This window comes from Bos mutus, chromosome 14, assembly GCF_027580195.1.
Source record: "Bos mutus isolate GX-2022 chromosome 14, NWIPB_WYAK_1.1, whole genome shotgun sequence".
NCBI classification, from domain to species: Eukaryota; Metazoa; Chordata; class Mammalia; order Artiodactyla; family Bovidae; genus Bos; species Bos mutus.
Genome location: NC_091630.1, coordinates 817,259 through 835,826, shown reverse-complemented (window position 1 = coordinate 835,826; position 18,568 = coordinate 817,259). Strand labels below are relative to the sequence as shown.

The 18,568-nt window shown below is 48.8% G+C and overlaps 1 protein-coding gene across 5 annotated transcripts in view; it reads left to right on the top strand.

Annotated features, from left to right (window-relative positions):
• The window catches only part of DEPTOR (DEP domain containing MTOR interacting protein), a 163,155-nt gene extending 145,131 nt beyond the window's left edge, over positions 1 to 18,024 (top strand). Inside the window, exons 9-10 of one of the 5 annotated variants that reach the window (XM_070382867.1) lie at positions 15,634 to 15,802; positions 17,161 to 18,024. In XM_070382867.1, the coding sequence (XP_070238968.1) occupies positions 15,634 to 15,802; positions 17,161 to 17,189 (198 nt within the window). In that variant the 3' untranslated portion in view covers positions 17,190 to 18,024. Of the gene's footprint in view, positions 1 to 6,552; positions 11,525 to 15,633; positions 15,803 to 16,017; positions 16,655 to 17,160 lie in introns of those variants that run through there. The other 4 variants (XM_070382866.1, XM_070382864.1, XM_070382865.1 and 1 more) reach the window with 4 other exon arrangements.
• The last annotated feature ends 544 nt before the right edge of the window (positions 18,025 to 18,568 follow it).

Here is an 18,568-nt window from a genome sequence, read left to right as displayed (position 1 = left end):
TCTCCAGGCAAGAACACTGGAGTGGGTTGCCATTTCCTCCTCCAATGCATGAAAGTGAAAAGTGAAAGTGAAGTCGCTCAGTGTGTCTGACCCTCAGCGACCCCATGGATTGCAGCCTACCAGGCTCCTCCATGTGGGGTGGGGTGCCATTGCCTTCTCCGCTAGTTGGTGATAAGATCTGACAATTCATACTTTCAGCAAGCCCTTGAAAGGTGACTTATATTTGCAGTACAGCTTGAAAGCCGCTGTTTTATCTTGGGATGGGATTTTCACTTAGGCAACTGAACAGCAAAAACGCCTTAAACAGGCACTTCCCGGTGGTCCAGTGGTCGAGCATCCACTCGCCAATCTACTCACTGAGCCCGGACCCGCTGCCCACTTGGGGAGGACCCCACGTGTCGGAGCAGCCAAGCCCCAGCACAGCCAGAAACAAACACATAGTTTTGTACACGTTGGCTTAAATAATGTAGACTGAGTTTGTAGTTGAAACTTCTAACATGTAACTGCCTCAAAATAAGCTTCTTCACTAATCAGCGTACTTCCTGTCACAAGGAACGTTCTAGCAGGGTAGCTGGGATGCCTGGTGGGATTTGTAGAGAGGAATTCTACTTTTTGTGGGAGCTCGATTAGGGTGATCTCTAGACACATCTGAGGATTCTGCTTGATTGGGAATTTCAGTGTTAGCCTGCCCGCACACGTTGGTTCTGCTTTCTGTCTCCTTTGATTGGACAGGCTTCCATTTCCTACTCACCGGGACTCAGCTCTCCCTGATTCTTTTCTGGATCCGTCTGGGTCTCTGTCTTGCTCAGTGTTTTATTATTTTCGGGGAAAGCCTGAAGCAGCCGTCCCTTCCAAGCCTTCCTTCTTTTTCAAGATGAGAAAGAAAAGAAGAACAGCTGAGAGTGGCTTCCGTAGGAGAGTTTCCGTGGCAGGGATCCCAGTGCCTGGTGGATACAGGTTTCCCGGGTGGAGAGAGGACACTGGGGCGATCCCGCGTGCGGCGTGTCTCCTCCACCTCACTCCCAGTCTGCATGAAGCACTCAGGTGATTGTGATGGGCCCAGCCATACAAGGACTACTGGGCAGCTGTACAGCCCCAAGCGCACCCTGGCTGTTCAGAGGGCTAGCGGCTAGCGTCCGACCGCCAGCACGGGGCAGGGGGATTAGAGGCGAGGTTGCTTCCTTGGTTTGGCTCCTTCCGGGGAGGAAGCCTGGGGCGCAGCCTCGGTGTTTATCCAGCCTGACCTCAGCCCTCGGTGTCCGAGTCCTGCCTCCTCTTCTTGTTACCTCCTACCCGACCGACTCCGGTTTTCAGAACCTTTCTGCACTGCCCTGCTGCTCAGAGACATCACGTGCCCAAGACTTGGGGAGGCTTTATTCCTCCTCTTCATTAAGGATTGTATTGTTCGTTCGCTCAGGCGTGTCCGACTCTTTGCGACCCCATGCACTGCAGCACGCCAGGCCTCCCTGTCCTTCACCTTCTCTCAGAGTTTGCTCATTAAGGATGATGTCTTCCATTTCCCTTCTTTATAAAGTGAAGGTGAAAGATATATATGGGAAGACAAGAACTTGAAGATAATATGCAAAAATAGTAGTTATATTCACTTGAATTATGAATAGCTTTTTCATTTCTGCAAACTTCTCTAATACAGCTGGTATACTGCTTTGTTTTTTAATTAGTAAACTGTTTTTTGGTTTTTTAAAGAGAAACAAAACCAAAGCACCATTGAGATGAAAACAGGGGCACATGAACTAGGGGGAGAGGGCTAAGAGGTACCCACTTCTAGCCGAAAATTAGGACTAAGTGTGCAGTGTAGGGAACATGGTGAAAAATACTGTACTGACTTTGTATGGCAACAGATGGTAACTAGAGAGGGTCATTCTGTATAAAATTATCGAATCACTACGGTGGCACACCTGAAACTAATATAAGCAATTATATTAATTTTAAAGTAAATGTTAAAGTAAATTTTAAAGTAAAAACAAAAGGTAAAAAAACTGAAGGTGTCCTCCTTGTAGGAGATGAGTTCAGAGCAGCTACAGGCGCTTAGGAATGAGCTCTTTTCAGTGAACTGTGGAAATGAGGCCATTGCAATCAAAGCTTTGAAAACTAGGAATGAGCTCTTTTCAGTGAACTGTGGAAATGAGGCCATTGCAATCAAAGCTTTGAAAACCGATCTGATAAAGATAATTGTAAGCCTGACTTGAGTGTTCGTAACTGCCTGGGGGGCATGTAAAGTGCTCTGACCCCCACGGGAGGCGCTGGGTGCCGAGGTTGGTCTGTTCAGAGGTCAGCGCACGTGCTGTGGGTTTGCGCTTTTTCACGTCAGTAGAGAAGTCGTCTCGCCTGGGCCGTGTGGTTTCCACTGTTACTTGTCACGTGTGTTGATTTTCAGAACATAGTGTACCAAAGACGCCAGTTTGAAGTTCATTAAAACCAGATACATTGCGTGGCAATACCTGCCTTTCTGGATCATTTTGCACATTTTTAATAACAGGACATTGGACCCGCTGGAACCACAGCACCTGTTGGGACCACTTAGGGAGAGATGACATCTTTCCAACAGCCTGACTCTAAAAATACTACCTTGAAGATAAGCAGGATACATGTTTAAAAGGCTTTTTTTTTTTTTTAACTCATTCAAGGGGAAAAAATGAAACAAATGTCTAAATTTCTATATTGTTGAGGATTTTAAGTGACAGAAGAAGCAAGTCAACCTTAACTGAGTAAAAACCTTCTTATGAAGTTGGAAGAAGCTAAACAACATCAACATCACAAGATATTTTAGGGAACCCAGACTGTTTAGGGCTTCCTTGGTGGCTCAGATGGTAAAAGAGTCCTTCTGTCTGCCTGCAACACGGGAGACCCGGGTTTGATCGCTGGGTGGGGAAGATCCCCTGGAGAAAGGAACAGCTACCCACCTGGTGTTCTTGCCTGGAGAATCCCATGGACAGGGAGCCTGGCGGGCTACAGTCCATGTGGGTGCAAGAAGTCAGACAGAACTGAGCGGCTAACACTTCCACTTTAGTTTTGAAGCACCTAGCCCGCCTCTCCTTATCTCTTTCTCTCTGGTGGCCCCAGATCAGGGATCACAGATCTGAAACACCTCTCATCCAGGTGTGAGAAAAACAGAAGTGCTGAGGACCACAGCAAACGAGAGAACATGACCATTCAAAGGGGCAGCCGCTCTGGAGCAGGGTCCAGCGGCCATCCACGTCTGGTGTGGTTAGATCTTCAGACTCTTCCAAAGAGGCCAGAATCTGGAATTTTTAAAAATATATTTGTTTCTGTTTCTTATTTGGCTGCACTGAGTCCCAGCAGGGGCACACAGGATCTGCAGTCTTAGTTCCTGAGTGCAGAACCTCTAGTTGCAGAATGTGGCATCTGGTTCCCTGACCAGGGCTCGAACCCAAGCCCCCTGCACTGGGAGCGTGGAGTCTTAGCCACTGGGCCACTAGAGAAGTGCCCTGGAAATCTAGACTTTTGTGTGAAAATTTCCTAATTTTTAAATGTTGGTCAAGGGAAACAAACACTAAGCAGGGGACAGAATACAGTTCTGGCTGAGACTGAACGCTGCGGGCGCCCCCTGAGCGACCGGGAGACGCGTCTCACCCTCGCGAGCCTGGGAAGGGGTCGCCAGAGTGCAGGCGCACCCGGCAGCTTCTGCCCTCTCCTTGGGCGACACAGAAAGACTCTTCATCCGTTTGCAGGAAAGAAGCGCCTTGCTCTAAAGTCGGCTCTCTGGATGGGGAGGGGATGGGGTTCTCGTTCTTTGACTCCTGACGCTGCAGCAGAAAACACAAGCTCTAGCAAGTGCCTACATCGTTGTCGTTTGGCTGCTCAGTCGTGGAGTCGTGTCCGACTCTCTGCGACCCCGTGGACTGCAGCACGCCAGGCCTCCCTGTCCTTCACTGTCTCCCGGAACTTGCTCAGACTCACGTCCATTGAGTGGGTGATGCCATCCAGCCATCTCATCCTCTGTCGTCCCCTTCTCTTCCTGCCCTCAATCTTTCCCAGCATCATGGTCTTTTCCAATGAGTCAACTCTTCACATCAGGTGGCCAAAGTATCGGATATTCAGCTTCAACATCAGTCCTTCCAATGAATATTCAGGACTGATCTCCTTTAGGATGGACTGGTTGGATCTCCTTGCAGTCCAAGGGACTCTCGAGAGTCTTCTCCAACACCACAGCTCAAAAGCATCGATTCTTCAGCACTCAGCTTTCTTCACAGTCCAACTCTCACATCCATGCATGACCACAGGAAAAACCATAGCCTTGACTAGACGGACCTTTGTTGGCAAAGTGATGTCTCTGATTTTTAATATGCTGTCTAGGTTGGTCATAACTTTTCTTCTGAGAAGCAAGCGTCTACATTACACTAGCACTAAATTGTCCTGCAAATTAGTCGTAGTTTGCTTCGGGATGTACTCTGACCTGCTCACATGACCATATTCTGACTTCAACCATGGTTGAGAACCGCTGATTCTGTACAAGATGTGCTCTGGGGGGAAAAAAAAGTGCCCTGAATTCACGACACAGGTTTGTGGAAACGGGAATGGAGAAACAGCGATTATTCTCCTTGTATAGAACAGCACCGTAGTTTGTAAGTTGAGTGGAGGAGACAGAGGTTTATGACAACAGCCCGTGTCTATTGAGTAAATAAACACTGTTCTTGCCACTCTGTACAATGCATTTGGTTTTGCATATGACCTTGAAAAAAGATATTTTAAAAGGAAAAGAAGTTAATTGAAGCCACTATTGGTATAGGGCTTGATATTTGCAAAGCAATTTAAAATTCATTCATTTGAACCTGTGAAGATAGTGTTTTTACCCAACTGTGTCTCATAAATGATGTCACGGAGGCCTAGAGGAAGACAAATGCCTTTATTAAGATCATCCAGAAAAGGATGTCATATCTTAAATGTAAATATGAAATACAACGTGTAAAATACTATATTAGTGAGTCTAAAGATACCTATACCTTAGATAAATCAAAACTGGAACACAGTAAAGGGCAGCTGTGTGTCTGGAATCCAGGTCCTGGGTCTTTTCCACAGATACACATCTGGCCTTTACTGTGTTCCAATTTTGATTTATCTAAGGTATAGTATCTTTAGACTAATACAGTATTTTACGCATTGTATTTCATGTTTGCACTTAAGGCATGACGTACACCTTACATTCTGTGTTGTTTACGCTTCATATTTGTTACCTTTGTTCATAAGTGTTCGACTTTCCATTGATCCTACCCACTCGGCAAACAATAAAAGGAAACTGATTTCAGGTGTTCTAGTATTTTCACGTTCTTTGTGGCATCAACACGCATAATGGTAATTGAGAGCAGGTGTGCACCTTCATGGGCTTCCCAGGTGGCCCTAGTGGTAAAGCGCCCACCTGCAGGAGGTACGAGTTCAGTCCCTGGGTCAGGAAGACCCCCTGGAGGAGGGCACGGCAGCCCACTCCAGTGTTCTTGCCTGGAGACTCCCACGGGCAGAGGAGCCTGGCGGGCTGCAGTTCACGGGGTCGAGAAGAGTTGGAAATGACTGAGCGACTTTCAGCTTCAGCTTAACAAGTTCTGGTGAAAGTTAGACATGATTAGACTTTTGCATTAGACAGGATAACGCCTCTCAGCAGCTGCAGCTTGTATTCCCTCAGGAAGGGGGGGTTCGAGCCTGAGGTTAACACCCATGGTAACAAATTCTTTTATTCCTCAATCTCAGGTGTCCCTGATGGTCCGGTGGTTAAGACTCCGTGTTCTCACGCAAAGGGCTCTGGTTTCGATCCCTGGTTGGGGAGCTAAGATCCCATGTGCTGTGCAGTGTGGCAAAAAAAAAAAAAAAAAAAATGCTTAGTTTATTGTTTAATTTTTATTGGAGTGTAGTTGACTTACAGTGTTGTGTCCGTCTGCTGTACCACGTGAGGTGGGTGTACATATTGATACAGCAGCTCTTTTTTAGGTTCTTTCCCCATATGAAGTCAGTACAGAGTACTGAGCAGAGTTCCCTGTGCTACGCACTTACCTATTTTATATGTATCATTGTGCCAAGGAGCTTCAGTCGTGTCTGACCCTTTGTGGCCCATGAACTGTAGCCCACCAGGCTCCTCTGCCCAGGGGCTTCTCCAGGCAAGAACACTGGAGTGGGTTGCCTCCTCCTGCAGGGGGTCTTCCCGACCCAGGGATGCAACCCCAGTCTCCTGTGGCTCCCGCGCTGGCGGGCAGGTTCTTTACCACTAGCGCGGCTGGGGAAGCCCCGTGTTCAGTGCCGTGTGGCCGTCCGTCCCAACCTCCCACTTCACCCCCGACCCTCACCCCCTGGTAACCGGAAGTCTGTTTTCTACACCTGTGACTCCGCTGCTGCTTTGGAGGTAAGCTCTTCTGCGCCTTTTTTAGGCCCCGCACGTGGGCGACACCGCATCCGTTTGCCTCTCCCATCTGACTTGCTTGGCCCCGTGTGACAGTCTCCGGTCCGTCCGCGTCGCGGTAACGGAAGCGCCGCGCCCTCGCCTGGGCCGCCGCGGGATTCAAGAGGTGCTTTCTCTCTGCCCTCCAGGTCTGTCAGCTCGTCGTCTCTGTGAACGGGCTTAACGTGCTGCACGTCGACTACCGGACGGTGAGCAACCTGATTCTGACCGGGCCGCGGACCATCGTGATGGAGGTCATGGAGGAGCTGGAGTGCTGAGCGGGGCGGTGGCGGCGGACCCGCGGGCCTTCACTGCGCACGTCGGGCCCGCGGGCCTTCACTGCGCACGTCGGGCCCGCGGGCCTTCACTGCGCACGTCGGGCCCGCGGGCCTTCACTGCGCGCGTACGCGTCTCATCCGAGTTTCCTGCACTGCTTCCCTGTTGAATGTGGGAGAACCAGGGAGTGTGTCTTTAAAAAAGAAAAAAGTGAAAAAGACAGCGTCTGTCGGTGCAGAATAAGTGTGGGACACAGAATTTTTTCCCCACGTAGTTGCGTTGCCTTACTCAACTTCGTTTGTGGTTCTCATCCATTGTTTTTGGTCTTGGTTCACAATAAGTTGAGATGCTTCTCTCGCCAAAACAGCACCGTGCTAAATTTGCCTTCGTGGGAATCAATACAGTAGTTTTTCTAGACTTTACAGTTGTACTCTCACCAAAACGAGCATGGATCTGTTTATCAGAGGATCTCGAGTTCACTGAATTTCAAACTGAAGCAACATCCAAAGGAATAGTGCTTGTTAACGGGCGTTTTGAAGGTTCTAAGGCGTTTTTTGACTTTTTCTTAATTCCTGCCTTTAGTATCAACTTCTAACTTAATGTGTGTTTTCAATTACGGCAGTGGTCAAAAGCAAACACTTTGTGATGACGTGGGTGGGGCAGAGAGAGAGAGAATTACTTAACTATGTGGGCTCTGTTTTCTCTTTCTGAGCCTGGATCATTCTGTCAATCAGCAACAGCAGCTTTCTAGAAATAATTCTGAATATGTTGAATGTCAAAACAGACAAGTTAGTATGTACATATACCATTCAAAATCACGCCTCTGTCAAGATTTCACTCTGAAGCTGTCCCTTGTGAAGTGTTCTAGAACTTGGCCCTTATGTGATAAAACTTGAAACTAAATTGCCTTAGTGGCCTGAATTTTCACTAGCTTTCTAGCGACACATTCTAAGAACATGACATGCTGCTTATTTGGTGGGATTATTTTTCACCAAAAGCACCTTCTTGTGTTGTAACTTTTGAGCCCACTTGTACATATATGCATGTGTCTTTTTTTTTTTTTGTCTCAAAGAGAATGCATTTTGGAGCTTGGTGTGTAGAGGAAGTTTCTCAGAGTGCCAAATTAGGGAGTCAGGGAATGCTCAATTGCTTTTATTTTCATATAACGCGTTCTGAATGACAAGGCTACTTTCTTACCATGTAGTAACAAAATATGAATGTTGTGCCTCGGCCTTTTTTTAGTGATGGGTTATAATATGGTGGTATGGGTGGGGTGGACACGCCATGCTGAAGACGTCAGACATCTGTGTTTCTGGTATCCCGGCTTTTCTCGTCTGTAGCCTTAGGCCGAGAGCAGGGTTTTGAAATAATGCAGGATGCTAACGTGAGTCCTGTCAGCCTGCCTTGGGAAGTCCTGGCGTCTCCGTGTGCCCTGCGTTTACACCACGTGCCAGGCGCTGTGGTCGCTCTTCATCCTCATCACGACCTGAGAGGCAGTTAGCATCGCCCTCGTGTTTCGGACTTGGAAGCTCAATCTGAGCACGTTTAGAAGTGGTCTCTAAGTCCCCACAGTGGCAGGAACTCCTGGGTACAGAGCCTGGATTCAGACACGGTCCGTCTAGTGCGGACGCCCTGTCCCCCACCCCACAGCCCTTCCCCAGCTGGAGACTGTCTGTGGCGCCTTCTTCTGCCCCCGTGCTGCGCTCAGTCTCTCCTGCTGATCTGGGCGGTCAGCGGCGGCCTCATCTCCATGTTACAGCAGAGGAAACCGGCTCATCAAGGCCAGAGGCTGTTAACAGTATGTAGGAGGTGTTACCCATCAGGCTTCCTTTAAAGGTCTCCTAAAAGCCCTCTGGGCCTGGGTGTTCGCGGCTGACGCGAGGAGGAGGCGGGCCTCCGGAACGGCATCCTCTCGCCGGCTGCTGCTCCTTCGCTCCCGACCTGATGACTGTTCGGGGGTTGGCACAACTCCGCGTCCCTTCAGCCAGTCTAAGCAGCAAAGAAGGGTTTTCCTTGATTCAGAGGGTGGCGTTGATGTCTTTGCTCAGATGAAGATGCAGGTGAAGGAAGGGATACTAAGGTGAAGGGAGGGAAGCTTTTGGCTCCCACCACCCTGAGCTTAAAGCCCAAAGCAGAGAGTTCTGCTTCAGGAGAGCGTCCTCTGAAATGTGGTCCCAGCCCAGGCTGCATCCTCACCCTGTGAATGCTCCTTACCCAGAGGGCCGGGTTGAGCTCTCTCCAGCCTTTGCACATGCAGTTTTTCCTCCCTGGAATATTATTCTTTCTCCGTCTCTGCCTGGAACAGTCTGTCTTATGAACTCCCCTTAGGCATTGTCTTAGATATTCCCTCTGAGAAATCTTTGCCAGCAGCCTGGTTCTGGGATGGATGCCCTTCTCTGAATTCCCAGGAACCCCTATACACCAGCTTCTGTGATCCCAGCACTGCTGACATTTCCTCAGAAACGGTCCCATCCGCGTCTGTCTCCCGGAGTTCTCTCTAAGCGTCTGCAGGACAGGACTGTGTCCTGCTCCGAAGTGTTGCCCTCGCCTAGCACATTTCCTGACACAGGGCAGGCGGTCTGCTCTCCACTGCTGTCCGAGCAATCAACCCGGAGCATAACTTCTGACACTACTCATTCTCTAGGGAGCCTGTGGTTGGCCTTTGAGCAGAGCTGTGCTAAGGTGACTGAGCACAGCCTGATATTCTGGCTGAGTTCACATGCGCACCTGAGATCAGAGAGGCTGATGCTCGGGACTGGCTGACGGGGGCTGGCTCTGTGACTCCGTCTGGCTGTGGCCTGGGGCTGTGGCTGAGACTCCTCCATTGGACTCAATGTGGTCTTTCCCCATAGCTGACCCAGGCTTCCTCGTTAGGTCTCATGAGATCAAAGAGAGGAAGAAGAGAAACTGCAGGCCCTTCTGTGGACCTGCTCAAAGTCACAAAAGGTCACCTTCGTAGCCTTTTCTTGGCCAGTGCAAGTCACAAAGCTAGCCCAGAGCCAAGAGGTCTGCAAGCAGGCTGCCCCTTGTGATGGAGGAGCTGCCAAGAGTCTGGCTGGTTTTAATCCACCCAGAGTAGATACTACTTTTTGAGTGGAGGCCTAAGGAGTTACCTAGCTGTTGCAAGACTTCAGCAATCCAGATGTCAATCACTGACCACCTGCCGGGTAGAAGTGCAACAGTGTGAACAGAGCCCCACGCCCAGTGAAAACGAGTCAGGAAATCCCAGAACCACAGTGCTGCGTGGAGCCGCGGGAGCGCGCGTCTTGCCCTTTGCCTCTCGCTGAGGCGTGGAGCGGTCTTGTTGGGCGGGCCTGGGCCCAGTGCCTCCCTCCCTGCCGCCCGAGTCCTCAGTGTGGCCCCGCGGCGCAGGGCGGGGCGGGGACGACGGGCGTTTGGCTTTGGCTTGTTCGTGACACGAGGTTGGGCCGTGTACCCGTGAAAGTGAAGGATACGTACTTAGGTCTTGAGTTGTTAAATCGTAGCATATTAAAAAGTAAATATTTTGTATGGCATTTTGACAGTTGAACTGCTTTAAAATTTAGAAACCCCATTCCTAAACGGAACACCAAGAATTACCCTGAATTAGGAGGAAGCAGTATTTTGAAGAACTTTCATTTCCTACGTATGTGTGTGTCTGCGTTTTGGGGAACTGCGTGTGAGAGTTGAGGTCGCTCGTGGAGTCTCTGAAATGATGTGGTTTGCTCCCAGAGAAGACGCGTCTGGCTTTCCGGGTGTGTGTGTGTGATGGAGACAGAGACCACGTTACGCCCAGCCACGCGCACAGAAGGCGCTGTCAACGCTGGTGTGAGAGCCATGTTGGCTGATTCTGCTCTGGAGAGAAAATGCAGCCGCCCTTTGGGTTGGTTCTGCTATCTGATGTTCTCTTATTAACCTCTGTCAGATAATTATATAAACTGATCAATTTCTGGTTGAGAAATGGTGGGTAACATGAAGAGACCCATGTTTGAGTAGATTAGACACGACCAAATTCACACTACCCTAAGAAGGGTGAATGCATCGGGGCGGCAATAATTGATAGTTAAAAACCACTGCTTTCAATCCAGAACAGAGTCTCGGTCTCCCAAGTACTCATTCCTTTCAAATATGTCATGAAAATAATCTGCTTTCAAGATCTGTTTGAAAAGTGTTAAGTATTCTCTCCTGGTGAATACTAATCGTGTTTCACTTTGATTATCCGTGATCAGAATAACCCAAGATTTCAGTTTTGCAAATTGGTTGGAGTCTGTTGGTGTCATGACCATGGTTTTACTCATGCAAAGAAGAATTTCAGGTATAATATGTTTTTCCTCAGTTCAATACCAAGAGGACAAATCTACCATGCACCAAAAGGAAGTTTATAATCAAAGTCACTATATGGTATTGTAAAATGCATTAATATATGTACTTAATATATATGTTTATTTTTAAATTAGGTTGAAATTTATTTTCTCTGTTTCTTAAAAGTTATAGCAAAATAATTAAAATTATAATATAACAATAGACAGTATAGCATGAAATAAATGTTACATTTTTAAAACAATGCCTTTAGGGTTTCAGCTTTTCCTTTCTTTAGAAAAAATTAACCATTTTTTATCCTAAGAAAGAGTTGCATTGTAAAGCTGATCTACAACTAGTCTGTCAGAGAGGACACGTGGGGCTGGTATCCAATTCTCTAATGTAACCAAAAGTGCCATTTGTAAAACTGCTTAGTGACGGATGTTTTCTGAAGCTCTTTTGCCTGGAAAAAAAAGTGCATTAAAAAGGTTTTTTCTCTACTGTATTGATTTGAAATCATTTTCTCCCTACACATGTATTGATGAGTGTTGCGAAGAGCTGACTCACTTGAAAAGACCCCGATGCTGGGAAAGATTGAGGGCAGGAGGAGAAGGGGACGACAGAGGATGAGATGGTTGATGGCATCGCCAACTCAATGGACATGAGTTTGGGTGAACTCCGGGAGTTGGAGATGGACAGGGAGGCCTGGCGTGCTGCGCTTCATGGGGTCACAAAGAGTCGGACACGACTGAGCGACTGAACTGAACTGATGGAATAGTCTATATGGAAAAATGCTATGTGGTTGCTATTTTGAAATAATGTTAGTTATTTTTTTATTTTCAACTAATTAGGGAATCAGTTCCACAATTCAGTGGATGCAGGGTATAAGTAAGGAGGTGAGTGGTTATCCAGACTGCATTCAATAGTAACCAAAAGAACGTAACATTTCTCTCTCATTTATTCATTTATTCACTGGTTTGTTCATTCAAAAAGCCTCCCTGAGGGCGTGTGTTTTGCTGAACAGTATGTATAAGGCTCTCCTGTTGGCTCAGTGGTAAAGAACCCACCCACCAAAGCAGGATACATAAGAGACGGGGGTTCGATCCTTGGGTCAGGAAAATCCCCTGGAGAAGGAAATCACTACCAACTCCAGAGTTCTTGCCTGGGAAATACCATGGACAGAGGAGCCTGGGGGGCTACAGTCCACAGGGTCGCAAAAGAGTCGGACACGACTTAGCGACTAAACAACATTATATTCGCCCTAGGAGTACAGAACAGAGCAGACAGGACCCTGCGTTCAGCTTCACGAGTCACGTCTAGGCCGTCTCTAGAAAGCTGCTCTCTGTAGAGAGGCAGGGATATGCAATCCTGGGGTAGATACGCAAACCACCATCCAACCCCAGAATCAGAACAGTGACAAAACCTTAGGTTTACACGCTGTCCCTTCCTGATCCTGTCCCCACTTTCCCTAACCCAAGGTGAGCACGGTGGTGAATACTGTTACCGTTCTCCTGTTTTTTTTTTTTGGCCAGGCAATAGTGAGAGGGCTAAGTCCTACCCACTGGACCATCAGGGGACTCCCGCCGTTGTTCGTGTTTTGGGGGGTGCGTGCCATGTGTCATGTTGGTCTCAGTTCCCCAGCCAGGGATTGAACCTGTGCCCCCTGGAATGGAAGCATGGAGGCTTAACCACTGACACCAGAGAGGTCTCTGTTCTTTTTGTTCTTAATCATTGTTTGGGGTGTTGTGTTTTTTAAATGAACTGTATTAAAAGAACATCCAGCTTTATATAGACTTCTGGGACTTTCTTGTTTTTGTTCAGGATTATATTACTAGAGTTCTTCTAGATTTTTGTGTGTAATTGTAATTCACTGTTTACGGCTTCCTAAACTACCGTTTGTCTGTTTTCTTGTCAGCGGGTATTTGGGTTGTTTCCATTGCTGTTGTGGTTGTTGTAAGTAGGTTTACTGTGAACAGTCTGGTACCATCTCCTGGGGACAAGTGTAGGAATTTTTCTTAGAAATCCACTTAGCAGAGTCAGAGGACACGTGAATGCTGACTTTACAAGGTCACGTTTAACTCCCTTTCAAGGTGGTTGAACCACGGTAGTTGCCCCTCTGAAATATAAAAGTGACAGATGTTGATCAGTATCTTCTCCAAACTCTGAAACTTCCTAATTTTTGTCAGATGTTTATTTGGTCAATGATATTGAGAATTCGGAGTTGCTGCAAAGCTCATAAAGTTTAAAGTACAAAAAATGTGAGAAGTAGTTTGTCATCCTGAAGTATTATATCAGTGTCTTCATAATGCCAAGGATGTTTTTGAAACTTTTATCGTGCTACCGCTCTGATTATTATGAGGCATGAATTATTGGTGTTGTCAAAATCTTGACTTTTTGTGCACCAGTGCCAGACAGAGATACTGAGACAGAGTCACAGAGGAGAAAGAAAGAGTGACTTCTTTTTTTTGCCAGGCAAAGGGGAACACGGCAACGCCGCCCCCTCCCCGGAGAATAGAGAGGCTGTACAGGCAGGCAGGGCTCCCAAGGGGGCGCTAGTGGTAAGGAAAAGAAAGAAAGTCGCCCAGTCGTGTCCGACTCTTTGCGACCCCATGGACTGTAGCCTACCAGGCTCTTCCGTCCATGGGATTTTCCAGGCAAGTGGTAAAGAACCCGTCTGCAAAAGCAGACGTGAGAGGCGCGGTTCGATCCCTGGGTCAGGAAGATCCCCCAGAGGAGGGCGTGGCAGCCCACTGCAGTCTTCCTGCCTGGAGAATCCCATGGACACAGGAGCCTGGGGGGGCTGCAGTCCATGGGGTCGAAAAGGGCAGGACCATGAGCCAACGCACACACACAGGCAGGCAGGGTGTGTGGTGAGGCTCAGCAGTCTTGCTTTCTTCTCTCTCCTGCAAAGTTTCAAAGGGTGGGGCTGCTGATAAGATGAGGGTGTGAAGGGTCTCAGGCATCTGGTCTCCTAATACAGCTTCTCCTGTCCCTGTAATCTTGTCTCGGGTGGTTTCCTGACTGCTGCCCCCTTGATTAGCAACTGTTCTGCCCTTTGGAACTCAGGGAAGGTTGGAGTCTTGCTAGAAGAAATGAAGGACAGAAAGCCCTCCCTGACCAGGCCCACAGGGCCCTGCTGGCATCGCTGGAAGTCACATATAACACATAGAGTCGCTCAGTCGTGTCCGACTCTGCGACCCCAGGGACTATACAGTCCACGGAATCCTCCAGACCAGAATACAGGCATGGGTAGCCTTTCCCTCCTCCAGGGGATCTTCCCAACCCAGGGACAGAACCCAGGTCTCCCGCATTGCAGGAGGATTTGGCGGACACTTTACCAGCTGGGCCACGAGGGAAAAAGGCCTTAGATGTGGCATGGTTAGTTTTTATAGGCTGATGAATGGGTGGATTATTCTATTTCTAGGAAGGGGTGGGGATTTCCAGGTTTGGGGCCACCGCACACTTTTGGCCTTTTCGGTTAGCTGCAGACTGGTGGCTGTGTCATTCAGTACCTAACATGTTACAGTGAGCTTATAATTGAGGCTCAAGGTCTACTGGAAGTAGATCTTCTAGATCTTTTCCATCTAACTAGATCTTCTTCCATCTTGGATCTTGTTAGTTCTAACAAGCTTTTGTCATATCCTATGGCTATGTCATTCTTTTAAAGATTGTGCCCTGCCCCGGTCCTTCATGTTTCACTATCAGTTCAGTTGCTCACTCACGTCTGACTCTGCGACCCCATGGACTGCAGCACGCCAAGCTTCATTGTCCATCACCAACTCCCAGAGCCTGCTCAAACTCATGTCCATTGAGTCGGTGATGCCATGCAACCATCTCATCCTCTGTCGTCCCCTTCTCCTCCCGCCTTCAATCTTTCCCAGCATCTGGGTCTTTTTCAATGAGTCGGCTCTTTGCATCAGGTGGCCGAAGTATCAGAGCTTCAGCTTCAACATCAGTCCTTCCAATAATTAATGTTTGTTAAATAGAAGTATGTGTTTGTAAAAATCTCAGACTTACAGTGTGCTGTCCTGAGACAGAGGCGGGTTTCGAAGTCTTGATGCTGCCCCTCTTTCCTTCCTGTTTCTCAGACGGCCCATGGGGAGCGCCCCTCGCCCCTGGAAGCAGGCTTGTGTGTGTCTCAGTTTTCCCTCGGTCCTCCCGTAAGGTCAGACTGACATCTACTGGGGCACAGGAGGCCTTCAATGTGGCATCTTTCTTGGGGAAAGTAAATTTACAGCAAGGACAGGGAGAGATAAAGGGAACTTCCTTTTGTAAACCCCTACCCCAGTCTTCATGGAAGAGGAGATGGCAGCCACTCCAGTGTTCTTGTCTGGAGAACCCCGTGGGCAGAGGAGCCTGGCAGGCTGCAGTCTATGGGGGCACAAAGCGTGGCCACGACTGAGCGCACACACACCCCATCCTGTCCCTTCCTGCTTCCCTGTCCCCACTGGTCACCTCTAGTTTGCCTCTGTAGCTGTGCGTCGGCTTCTTTTTTGTTATCTCTCTGGTTTGTTGGGTCTTTGGACGCCACACGTAAGTGATGTCACACAGCATTTGTCTTTCTCTGACTCATTTCCAAGTCCGTTCATGTTGCTGCAAATCGCAAAACTCCAGTCCTTTGTAGGGCTGTGTAGGATCCCATTGTGTATACATGTATATAGTTCCTTCTTTTACAGGGGTATTCAGGTCACAGACCCACCATAAAAGGAATGAAGGCAAACCTCCAGAACTCCAGGCTTCTAGGAGAAGTCTCTCAACGACAACAGCGAAGGCTATCGAATGTCCACTGTGTGCCCACATTTTATGCACGCGACTGCTTTATTTCCTCTCTGCACGTCGTCCCAGGTAACCGTTTTGTAATGCATCTCACGTATGTCATCAACTCCACCTTTCCGTTTGATCCTCTACGTCCCCGACAGCCTCCATCATGAGAACACAAGGCCAGAGCTTGGTGATACAGCTAGACTTGCACTCACGCACAAGTGCGCGTACACACACGTGTGAGTGAAATTTGCATCTTAATGCAGGTTGTGAGGGTTGCTGCTGTCTTTTCATCCCAGACAAATCCTTCATTCTTGGGTCCACTGTGCTTTCTGTATGTGAATTAGACGCCAAGACGAGTGGTCAGACCTCCCTGGTGATCCAGAGCTCAAGAATCCGCCTGCCAGTGCGGGAGACGCAGGTCTGGTCCCTGGTCTGGGAGGATCCCACATGCCTTGGAGCAGCTAAGTCCGAGCACCACGGCTACTGAAGCGCAAGCACCCTTGAGCCTGTGCTCGGCAGCAAGAGAAGCCCCCGGAACGGAAGCCGGGCCGGCAGCTGGAGAGGAGCCAGCCACTGCTCGTCCCAGCCAGAAAAAAGCCCGGGGAGCAACGAAGACCTGAAGAATAAATAAATAAATAGTTTTTAAAAAGAGCGTGTTGAAGTTTTCACTGAGAAATGGGAACGTGTCATCTGAATCTGGAAGGCTCCCCCAACATCCTAGCTAAGTTACTCTGATAGATTTTTCTTAGGAGCGAAAGGGCTGTGAATAATGCAAGGCTGTTGGTGCCCAGGAGGAGAAAGCTCGATGGCGATGCGTATCTGTGGCTGTTTAACACACGCACGGGATTGTTAGGGGGCTACTCGACCGCAGCCCCCAGGCTGTGCAGCAGCAGCACCCCCCCAGCCATGCTCACCCAGGGGGCTGCGGTGCCCTCTTCCCACTCCCCGGGAAGGCCTTCTGTTCGCATCAGCTCTGTGGCGGTGCCTTTGGGTGATGTCAGCCTCTTCCTATGAAAAGCAGCGAGTCCAGCAACAAAGCGTGCATTGGTGCGCCGGGCGGGCTGGTGGGGCCGGACAGTCGTGGGTTCTCTGGGGGCCCAGGCCCCTCCGGAGGGACACAGACTCCTCTCATGTGCCAGTGGGAGTCTCCCCACCCCTGACCCCTGCCACCCCCAAGAGAATTCTACTGCAAAAAAGGCGAAGCGTGCTTGCACAGCTTCTCACCCAGTGCGTTTCGTGGTGATGAGTTTCTGCATGCTTAGTGTCCAGGCTGAGCTCACGTGAAGCTTCCTTTTTACAGAATCTGCGCTGACTGCAAGCTGGAGGGCGAGGCTGTTTCCTTTCGATCCTCCTTGCCTTTTGTTTCCTCAACACCAACTGACTTTCTTTCTCTTTTCCTTCCCCATTTTGACTTAAAATCTGTTATTTCTCCTTATCAGCCTCCAGCAGGCTCTTCAGCAGTTACTGAGTGCTGAAGTCTATCTCTGGGATGCTGGCTGGGAGGGGGAAACGTCAACACGACTGTGGAGGTAAAACCACGCCAGAGAAGTCGCCCCGGAGAAGCCACGGGGAGAGGCTGTATCTGCTGTGGGTGCGCGTGGACGACAAACAGAACCAAGGCCGTGTCTTTGCGAATCAGCCCCCGTTAAATCAAATCACAGGATTCAAGGAGGCTCATCCTTATGGCCTGTAATTGTCCGCTTCATATTCACCCCATACTGTTGTTGTGTCTTATCACTGAAGATTTGAGCAGACTCACTCTGGTAAATCTCCCATCCCTATCATACAACTCCATAGCAAAAGGCTTCATTTCCAAGCATAGATGGTAAAGAGTTACTAGGTGCTACCTGAGCGCCCTCACTCGGACAGCTGTCCTGAGGAATGTGAAACGTGCCAGCAAATGAAATGAATGACTGTTGGCACCAGCCACTTCCACAGCACTTCTCTTGAATTCTCATAACCCTCATGAGGTTGTTGTGAAAATCAAATTAAATGAGATAATTCACATAAAGAGCTTATTATATGTCTGGCTTAACATCATTCTGCTCCTACTGCTGTCACTTCAGTCATGTCCGACTCTGTGCGACCCCATAGATGGCAGCCCACCAGGCTCCACCGTCCCTGGGTTTCTCCAGGCAAGAACACTGGAGTGGGTTGCCATTTCCTTCTCCAATGCACGAAAGTGAAAAGTGAAAGTGAAGTCGCTCAGTTGTGTCCGACCCCCAGTGACCCCATGGACTGCAGCCTACCAGGCTCCGCTGTCTATGGGATTTTCCAGGCAAGAGTACTGGAGTGGGGTGCCATTGCCTTCTCTGTTATATTATTCTAGTTACCATATAATAAAAATAGAGTAACCTCACATGGCTCTCTCTTCCGCATGTACCAGCAGGGAAGTGTGACTGTGGTGGACTAACTAGACACTTGATCACCAAACCGGATTCCTCTTCCTGGGCACATCGAAAGTCTATATTATCCAGCTGGCCTTGCATCAGCGAGGATGGTGTGACTCAGTTCCGGCCAAAGCCACATGGGAAGAAGTTACGGATGCCTCTTCCAAGGCTACCTATAGAATATTCTGTGACTCGGTCCTCCTCCCCCTTCCATGGAGCTGCACATGAAGGATGCTGCAGTAGAGGGTCACGTGACACAGAGAGCCTGGCCCCGAGTCATCCATGGCGGAGGGCATCCCGTGTCACATTCGAGCAGAAAACAGGCTTCAGTGTTTAAGCCACTGAGACTCAGGACTTACGTGTTATTGCAGCATAGATCTTCTTACTCAATACTAATACAATGATGCTGAAGAGAAGGGAGACAAGTATTATCAACGTTAGTTATTTGAAAGCAATT